The following is a 10,645-nucleotide window of genomic DNA, read 5'->3' as shown; positions in this document are numbered from 1 at the left end:
CAGGGCTGAAAAGCTGGCTATAAAATTTTAAAACTTCAGCCTCTAATAGGTCCCTTGATCTAGAATCTCAAGGCCCTTAGCTGCCTTCCACTGTTTGTCCCTGAACGGTCTAATGATCATCTTCGTAACTCAAGCATTATTCCGATTCCTCCCTTTCCATCGACAAGACAGATCTTGGTCCTACCAGTGTCTCTTATATTATGAGGAGAGGTCTGCCTGAACCGGCTGAAACATGCCATCTGGTTGGGGCCTTCACCTTTCCCCTTTTCATTTTTTTATCTATGCCAACTGTTTATGTTGCTGTCATGTCAAGGTGTAAGATGGGTCAAATAAATGAGTAAATGTCCTCCGTCCCTGCACATCTGTACTACCGAGAAAACAAAGCCTTTTGGGTTGTGTGTGTTTAATTTCATTGTAATATTCCTAATATGTTTATCTTATCATGGTTGCGGCGTTAGGCGCAACCTAGTAAAATACGAGCTCCAGCCCACCGTAACCGAAAATTTAAAAACATGTTTAAAAAAAAGTTATCTAAGGGGGAAAGGTTGAAGATCATTTTTTATGCACGTTCTGACAATTTCTGCACTATAAAAGCTAAAAATTGCACGAGATAAGAGAGAGTATTGAATCAAACAGCAGCTGAGAAGATGAAACTAATAAAATTTGTTTGGTTTCTCTCTTAATCCCGTTCCTCATCCGTAAAAACATCAATTTGCACGGAGCACATTTTCGAGGCTGTGTGAATATTTAAGATGACGGCTGAACTTACCGCTAGAAAAAGCACAACGAAAGGAATACGAAACGAAAATCCAAATATACTTTATTTTCAGATATATGTATAGGACAAAATTACAATCTTGTATACAAGGAGACAGAAAAAAAACCGTAAGAATAGAGAATTTTTGAAGGGCTGAGAAGAGAATGAATGAAATTAATAGTCATATTCAGCAACAGCAAGATTCTGTTACTTTTAAATCATGAACATCTTATTTTGAGGAACTAGATAGCAAATTTACATCGTTACAATGGCTAAATGGAAGAAGATATAGCACTGCTTGAGTTATATAAAACACAATCTTCCTTACAAGAAAAATATGAAGAGCTATATAAAATAAAATCAAAAGAAGAGGGAATACATAGTAATTATATGCCAATTAGTCTTCAAAATATAACAAGTAACATTTTAGAAGTGGTATCAGAAAAGAAGTTGATAAGTTGAAAAAAAAGAGGAAAATGGGAGAAGATTAAGATAGGAAAGTAGAAATTTTCATTCCGGTTTGTTTTGATAAATATTGTAAAATAAAAATAAAAATGTTTCTGAATGGGGTTTCTTTAGACAAAGCGTCTGAAAACGCCGATTTGGCGTTAAAACTGCTGGTTTTCGTATAACCAGGGCAGAATTCTTCCTCGAATGCTTAGATCCTGAATATTAGCTTTGGATCAGTATTGCTGGGCAATCAAATATGTGGCTAGTTGTTCCATCCAAGAATTAATAGAGTGCATACGTGCAAGAAAAGACGCATACGATTGGACATAGTCTTGGATGCGTTAAGTTTGCAGATTTAAATACCCTGGCTTTCAATGACTGGCTGACAAAACTGGTGCCTTTTACTCGTGAACTTCTTATAACGAGGAACGCCTGGATCCCTAATTGTTAGGATTAAGCACAGTTTCCGAAGGGATAAAAACGCCTTTAAATGACATTTTTCAACAAGAAATTAAGTCTATCATTTGTTAAAATCCCCACAAAGGTCATAGTTCAAGTAAAACTGAGCTCCTCACTTTTGTAATAGTAAAATCTAAAACAATTTTTTCCGATGATAAAAGACTGAAATTAGAATTTCAAAATTGAAATTACATTTGGAAAGATCCAAAGCAAATCCAAAAAAAAATTTGCTATAAGATTCCCAATAAAAAATTACGAAGGAAAACTTACTGAACGTAACAGGATATCTAACAATATTAGAGTTTATGAAATACACCACTTAAAACTATTCAATCAGTGATTTTTTGTGGGAATTTCGGTATTATTGCAATATGTGCAAGAAAGCTCCTTTCAAAGGAATCCCGTCTCAAAGCTGAATTCTGTTATATCAAACAAGAAGGTGCAAAGAAGAATTCATTCGATCCTATATGAACCTTTATAATAGTTCGGTTTGAGGAAATCTTATCATAAATAATAAATTTTAAGCTTTAGTTCTTCGCTTCATTGCTAATTTTGGCAATAAGTCACCCCTCACAGCCCAAAACAGCTAAGAAAAAGCCGAACTCACTTCTTTCTAAGTCGCATAACTTTTTTTTTACTATAACATTTTAACGTTTTAGCATAACTAAACGCTTCATTAAGTTATTTTACAGACATCGTCGGTTGAATCCCATACCAATTTCATTGGTTTCTGGTGAGACTATTTAAAATTTTTAACCTTTTCCTTTCGTTTTTTTTTTCACATAGTCCGTCATTTTTCTTTTACAACAGCAGCTAAAGTAATTAATACAATTTTTGAAAAGCAAAATACGTTGAAAACTCAATAAAAAAGAAGTTCGAATGAGATTTTAACCACTTAAATAAAGCCTGATTTCAAACAACTTTTATAGCAACATAAAATGAAGTTATTTGAGCAATAGAAGGCACTATTTGGGCTATTTTGCTAGTTATTTTGGGCCAAAACTGATAATGTACACTTTGTATTGTTTACTTGTTCAGAACTAAATTTTAACTTTTTTATTTTTGTTTCACATAATTATGTTTTCATACTTAGTAATACTAAAAACTTATATTTCGTTGCTTTTCAAAAGTTTTATCGAATCACTTTAAAACATGCCTTTAAAATATGCGCTTAAAAAATCATGTCTCCAATTCAAGGATGAAATATGGTTGCTCTCGAACATAGCCGTACAATCGATATGGAAAGAACCTCTGTAGATAAAACACACTTTTCAAAGCAAAACAAAGAAACTTACAAATTTTAATAGACCAATAAAAAGAGAATTCTCCGTAAAAAAAGACTAACTTAAATTAAACCACTGACTCTCGAAAATTATGTTAGACACTAGCAACCGGAATTTCACTTCAAAGCACTTAACAAACAATCGCCTGAATTTTGGCTAAAGTTAAGAGTGTTCTTTAAGAAGGGTTTCAACGCTGTCTTGAAACTCTTATTGAAAACAACAAATCCTTTGATTTCAGCGCTTTTTATTCTAAATGTGAAGTAAATCAGAGGGTGATCAAAAATTATTGAAAAATAAACACCTTTTTCACTTAGTATTTCTCGGCCATACAATGACATTAAAAAACTAGTTCTTTTTCGCCAAGTTGGATGTAGAGGCTGACCTTCCACGTTGCCTATAAAAAGAAAAAGTACAAAAAACTTCACTTTTTGGGTTGAAGTCAACAAAAATCGAGAAGAAAAAAATGGAAGAAGAAAAGCGGTTCTGTATTCTCCACTGCTATTGCCACCAACGAGGAGGCGATGACCCCCTACCCCCAGAAAAGAAGAATACATTAAAAATACATCAAAAGAGGAAAACAAGAAATACTTCCATTTATATATTCGAAAAAAACTCTATATTGTACTCTCCTCCCTGGGAAAATTTCCTTGCGGCGCTCTTGTTCACTACCCTACCATGTTCATTGCTTCTGCAGCATCCCACGAAGTTACCAAACGCCCCAAGCCAATTTTCAATACTTACTGAAGCCAAATCTAGCGGATCCATTCTCTTCCTTCCCTCCCTGTGAACCAGTTTGACTAGACTCTTTATTAAGGCAACGTTACGGTGTTGTCCTTGAAACTATTTTCTTGTCTCGTTCTTTCTTATATACTGAGGAGGTAATTTAGGCAGGCTCATATTCAACTTGAAGAGACAAATTGGAAAGTTTTCTTAAGGAAAGATATGAATTCACTAAAAATTTAAATAGCAGAGCAATGTTAGCAAAACATTCTGCATGGAAGTTTGCGACTCGTTTTTCTACTAAACTTAGTTTAGTCCACCAGTAAGCTAAAGTAAATTGTCTTAGGTAAACTTAAGGGAAGAAAAAAGGCCTTTGGCCCAGGACAGTAAAACGCGTTAGGTTAGTAATTCATTTTTTTATTATTATCCAATAAATAAAAAAAGACGAGCTTCGTTTTTGATGAAGGGGAAATTGTTAGGAGCAAGCGGCTCTGTTAAATTGTCGAAAAAACCTACGCATGAAATATACACTTCAAAAAAAAAATTAAAAAAAATAGGACGATGATCCTAATAGTCAAATAACAGCGAAATTTATTTTACGGGGTTTTACACAAATGAACGTAAAGAATTAAAGCCCACACCTTGGGGGATGCATTCTAGAATAAATTATATGGTATTATCTGATTTCCCATCAAGATTCAAAAGATCCCGTTTTAGATTTTGCCTTGAGTGAACCCATATGTTTTTTTTAGTTATGCTTTAGAAAAAAAAAGCTTGATGATATTTACAATCTGTCTTTAATAGTAATTACGCATCTGATAATTTTTTTCAAAGCGTAATTAAGTCACAATCTATTTTTTTAACCTCTGTTAATTCAATAGCCACCGGGAAAAAGAAAAACATTTCAAAAATTTCTATTTAACAATTATTTTATTTTGACTTTTTGGGATATTTAGTGTTCCCAATCGGCTGTCTTCTTCAAAACTTAATATCTGTATTTTCCAAGTTTTCAAAGAAATCGCAAAATGGTGATTTTTTGTATTTTTGGAAAGGGAGAAATAGATTAAAATACTGAGTTCATATGAAGTTCATAAAAAGTATTCCCCCCCCCCTGTCCATCCGCTTCTACTGGTCGTACATATTAGGCGTTTGTAATTTCAGCGTGACCACACTAGCTTTTGTCAGTTAAAACCAGAAAAAACTGCTTTTACTCCTGTAGATGCTCACGTGCCATTGGACTCACCGTGTCAAGATTTGCAGTAGAGGGAGGGGATCAATCCTTAACTTAGAAATGGATTGTTGTGCAGACATTACTTTTAACAGAGGACACTTGCACTCAGAAACTAGTCCACAGCTCAAGTAAATGCTGATTTGAATAAAAAAGGAAAAAAGACGAAGAAAAAGTAAAAAAAAAAAAAATAAGTGTGTCATAACAAATACCAACACTACGACTAGTGCTAACAGACTTCTGCAGCACCAAGCCACAATAAGTCAAACAACTTCACGCGCTCCTCCTCCACCCCAGTCTATTCAAGGCTCTAAACCCCTCCCATGAAGTTTCAGGTTCCTTTAAATCCTTCCTGATGACCTCTTCCCGTCCAATTAAGGAACAACCTCCTTTTTTTTTAGCCCCAGAAGGATGACCAAAAAGACAATCTTTGGCAATCTGTCGCCCTTCATCCACAAAATATTCTTTAGACATTTCTACCTTTCTTTCATTATAGCCCTAGAAAGTGGGGTCGAACCACGTTTTTCGAATAGCTTGTTGTTTGACATACGATCAGTTAAAGGGGTACCCAAAACTATCCGTAGACAATGCCCATGGAAAACGCTCAAGTAATTATCCTCTGCCTTTCAAAGAGCCCACGTTTCAGAACTATACCACTGTCATTACCACAGCTTCCGATATTCTAATCTTGGTCCCACAGTAATATACTTTTTCTTCGAAGCTTTTATCAACTATGGAAAAACCCCTAGGGCCTTGACTCTTCAACTTTTTACACTTTCATTGTAACTACCATCTTGACCAACAACACTACTCAGGTAATTGAAGCTATCAACTTGACCCATCATCTCCTTACCCAACATCACCCTTCACCTTCACTTATTCCTATTCTAGGCCACTTATCCTTCTTAACATTAATTTATAAACTTATTCTTGTACCCTGAACTCTCAAAACATCCGAAAATTCATTCGTTTTGCTAGCTTTTTTTTTATCTAACACCAAACCAGCTTCCTATTTTAACAGGAACAATACTGTTCTCACACAAAGCACTAGTGACTTTGGTTGATTGATCTGATACACCACACAAGGATAAGGTCTTTACTAAAGCTCTTCCATCGGCTGAATCAAAAGTCTCTTCATAATCTACAAAGCTGAGGAGGAAAGGGGTCTGATAATTCAGGCACTTCTCAATTATTAATCTAAGAGTGAAAATCGGGCCAGCACGACGTTTCCCCTTTCTAAAGCCACACTGTTCTTCTATTGAAATATTATCTACAGCATCTCTTAGTTTACTAAGAAATAATGTGCTTAGTAATTTTCTTCCCTAGAGAAACGAAGCTAATGCCTATACAATTACCACACTAACTGTTATCACCTTCCTTATAAAGGGGTTTGATTAAAGTATTCCTTAAGTCACTGGGTCCTTCCTCCTTTTCAAAATCATGCTCATAATCTATGGAAATTATCTACAACTTCACGAAAAAAATATCAGAAACTCATATACCAAACCTACCTGAGGCCTAATTATATTTAATCCTTTTCGTACTGTCTCTAACTCCTCTTTCCAAAATTTATCTTCCTTTACTACCAAGTTGCCAAACTATTTTGCTTTCTCTTCTATACTATTTCCTAAAACAATGATTTGGCACATTCTCAAAATGTTTGCCTATCTCTCTAAGTTTTTCCTTATCACTAGTCGAGGCCCAGTTCATACCTCTAACTTGGACAAGTTTCAGCAAATTTCTATACATGCCAATACATTATTTTACACTGAACAAATCTGGCTCTATCTTCAAAATCCTCGGCAATTTTATTCATGGCCGCCATTTCATACCTCCTTAGATGATACTTCAAGTCCTTCTCTACTTTCTTCTCATTTTCATATGGTTTATCACTGAACAAAATCTTGTACAAGCTCCTTTTCTTTTCTATCAAGCTTAAATATGTTTCTAACTTTCGAAAGTTTCTCTCAAATTATCATACTGGAGTCTAACAACATCACAACCTCCCGGAAGGTAATTACCCTTCCTAAATTTCAGCTTTAAATTAACCCTATGCACTACTAGATACTTATCTTTACTTTTAACATCAATAACAGCACTCCTATTTTGAATCGATCCTACCAGTTTTCGGTTTACAATAACATAATCAGTAAAGTTAGCCGTGTTACCATTAGCAGAAAAGACTTCAGTTCCAGGAACGTGAAACAAATAAAGAGCGTCAAATTATGATTTATTCGTATTTCAACCCGCTCTCCCTGCCCTTCCCCTTCAAGAGTTGGAGTCTGTGGTAGAGCTCCGACACAGAATGTGTCCGGTTATTTTTCCTTTTAGTACCTATCGATGTAGCCTATCGATGTGTGTGTTTTTTCTTGTGTAGTGGGGGGGGGGGGAGATTTGCAAGAAACATATGTGTCAATTATTATTAATATTTTCAATAATTAATGGCACGAAGACGCAAACTACAAAAAAATAAAAGATAGAAGAGCTCAAGCCCAGATGATTGTTCAAAAAAACTTACCATAAATTAGATGGGGTGCCTTCTTTTCTTAAGTTACTGGAAGATGCCAATGGAGAACGCAAATCAATGGTGCTTTGACTTATCGAGGGGACCCGCCGTAACCCTCGATTGGGCTGTATTATGTTATCCTAAAATGATAGCTCGAACTAAATTTCAAAAATAAATCGCTGAGACACAGCCTCACTAAGAAGTTTCAGGGTTAAATAAGAAATAAAAGGGTAGATAATACCATAAAGGTATAATGAAAAAAGAGAGTTTAGGAGAAACTCGAGATAATCAAGATAAACACACGATATTCAAACAATTTTCTCTGAAGGTTGGGGAATCGATCCGAAACTTTTAGGTTCCTTTTGGGGGGGGGGATTCAAGGAAAATTGAAGCATTTTCCTTGAGGGAAAGGAATAAAAAAAGGTCCTCATAGAAGAGCAAACCCTAAGGTTCGTTTTCTTTTTTGATGCCTGTCACAAGAGAGTCTCCCTAACTAATAAGAACTAAAATAGAGAATTTTTTTTTAAGGTTAGCCACACTGTTCTTCTATTGAAATATTATCTACAGCATCTCTTAGTTTACTAAGAAATAATGTGCTTAGTAATTTTCTTCCCTAGAGAAACGAAGCTAATGCCTATACAATTACCACACTAACTGTTATCCCCTTCCTTATAAAGGGGTTTGATTAAAGTATTCCTTAAGTCACTGGGTCCTTCCTCCTTTTCAAAATCATGCTCATAATCTATGGAAATTACCTACAACTTCACGAAAAAAATATCAGAAACTCATATGCCAAACCTACCTGAGGCCTAATTATATTTAATCCTTTTCGTACTATCTCTAACTCCTCTTTCCAAAATTTATCTTCCTTTACTACCAAGTTGTACATATAATTACAACTTTGTAGTAAAGTTGTAATTATATTTACAATATAATTACAATTGTAATGTAATTATATTACAATTGTAATTACAATTGTAATGGTACAAAATATGTACCATTGATACATATTTACAATATAACTACCTAGCAGTAGGTAGGTAACTACCTACCTACTACTAGGTAGTAGGTAGGTAGGTAAGCATACCTACCTACCTACCTACCTAGTGGCTCATTTGTCCCATTTAGTCTCATATTTGGTTCTTTTGTTACTTATGCTTTTTGCAATTTTATTTTACTTATTTTTTTTTTGTCTGTAGGACTTTTAGCGTTAGCCGTAGCATGTTAGGTTTCATATCTTACTTCGTTCTTTCGTGTTTTTTTTTTCATAAGTCGGTAATTCCTGATTATCTCTCCTCTCCTGACAGAAGAGCAGAAATACTCGAGAATCCATTTTTGATTTTCTGGATCTTACAAAAAAAAAAAAATATAAATAAACGGTAAATCAGGTCTGACATCATAAAGTCCACTTTTAAAGAACTACTTCTTCCAAAAGATAAGTGGATAAGATAAGTGGAATTATGGAAAAAGAAAAAAAAAGGAAAAATAAATGACAAAAAGAGGACTTTGATGTTAAGCTAAGATATCATAAGTCCATTTTCCAACCGCTTTTCCAAGAAAAAAAAACTGTACAACACACATTAAAAAAAAGCGAGAAAACAAATAGGACGCACTTCAACTTAAATCATTTTTAAGTTACTATACCTTAGTTTTAACGGTTTTCGAAGTAGGAACACGAAATATATTTTCTTTGTCCGCCTTTTTAAACAATGTTGAAGATGGTCGAACAGGGAACGGAATGGACTTCTTAGAACTTAGCAATGAGACTACACTGTTGTCAACATCCGGGTTTGAACCAACAGGACCATCATTTGATACACTGATTGTAATTGTTTCATTCAAAGGGTCTGTATCAACATTTAGATCTTCCATGGGCGGAGTCAAATTGACTACACCTACAAGACAAGAAACAATTATTTCTAAAATATGCATCGACGAATTTCCTGTATGACAAGTCCTATCTTCCAATATTGACAAAATAGTATGCTGTCCGGAGACCTGCATATATATTACTTGCATATATATGCATATATGTTATTTTCCATATTTAGATCTAGCGGACACCAAATATAGAGGTTTTTAGCGTCAAAGGACTGAACTGACTCGTAAATGTTCAAAATAACAAATATTCCCCTTAAAAACAAAGGCAAAACCAAATTTGCCAAAAATTATCCTAATCAGCCAAAAACTAATTTTAGACGGACAAGTACACACATTTATACTGAAACCTACTTATGTAAATTTCTCTACACTCATTCGTATATGCGCACACTAATAAATTCTTGACATACTTTTAATATAACATATGATTTAAATTATGACATAAAATTATGAAATAAATATTAAAATATAATAATTTAATATTCTATATTTAAAGGCTTTCGAAAGAAAACAAAGCTTTCAACACTTATAAATCAAATATAAAACATTAGGAAAGAAAGCTTGACCAAAAACGAAGAAAGTTCAGATTCCCCATAGAGTGATGCAGAATAATTTTGACAGAAGACACGCTATCGCTTATCAGAGGCAGCGCTACAACGTTGCCTATAGTAATTTTACCAGAGGCACTTCATATGGAAATGGTCGTCATATAAACTTCAAAAGGGGCTCATTCGATTGGGAATCGAGGGCTCTAGTGCCCCTTTTAAACTGAAAAGTGATCAGAGAACAACTAGCCCCCCCCCCCCCACACGCCCTTTTCCCCAAATGCATCACATAAAAATTTTTAGATATCCATTTTATTTAAAATAGTACAATAACAAAACTCCAATATCGACACAACCCCCTAAAGCCCCGGGGCAGGTGTTGAAAGTTATGCCCTGGGGGCATATAAGGTTCTTATGGAAGGGATGTTCGTATAAACTTCAGAGAGGGCTCATTTGACTGGAAATTAAAAGTTATAGTTCGCATTTTAAAAGTCAAAAGTGATCGGAGGGCAGCTAGCCCCCCCCACGCCCTTTTTCCCCAAATACATCCGCTAAAATTTTGAGGTAGTCATTTTGTTAAAAATAGGTCAAACACCAGATAATAAAACTCCGAGGTCGACACAAATCCCCCGAGCCCAGGGACAAGTGTTTTAAGTTTTGCACCAGTGTATACAAGGTTTTATATAAGGAGAAATTGTATAGCATTCAGAAGTGGCTCATTTGATTCGAAATAGAAAGTTTTACTTACCTTTTATGAGTCAAAAGGTATCGGAGAGCACCTACCCCCCCACCCCCCTCACACCCTTTCCCCCCAAA

General features: G+C 34.9%; 1 protein-coding gene across 3 annotated transcripts in view; it reads right to left on the bottom strand.

Annotated features, from left to right (window-relative positions):
- Nucleotides 1-803: 803 nt before the first annotated feature.
- LOC136041674 (kinesin-like protein KIF18A) overlaps nucleotides 804-10,645 on the bottom strand; it is a 65,653-nt gene continuing 55,811 nt past the window's right edge. For 2 of the 3 annotated variants that reach the window (XM_065726396.1, XM_065726404.1), the window contains exons 13-15: nucleotides 9,048-9,298; nucleotides 7,416-7,543; nucleotides 2,953-3,343 (exon numbers count right to left, since the gene is read on the bottom strand). In XM_065726396.1, coding sequence (XP_065582468.1) covers nucleotides 3,295-3,343; nucleotides 7,416-7,543; nucleotides 9,048-9,298 — 428 coding nt within the window. In that variant the 3' untranslated portion in view covers nucleotides 2,953-3,294. Of the gene's footprint in view, nucleotides 3,344-7,415; nucleotides 7,544-9,047; nucleotides 9,299-10,645 lie in introns of all 3 variants that reach the window. The other variant, XM_065726408.1, reaches the window with a different exon arrangement.

This window comes from Artemia franciscana, chromosome 2 (assembly GCF_032884065.1).
Source record: "Artemia franciscana chromosome 2, ASM3288406v1, whole genome shotgun sequence".
NCBI lineage: Eukaryota > Metazoa > Arthropoda > Branchiopoda > Anostraca > Artemiidae > Artemia > Artemia franciscana.
Note: the sequence above shows the minus strand (reverse complement) of the source record. Positions and strands in the feature narration are given on the sequence as shown.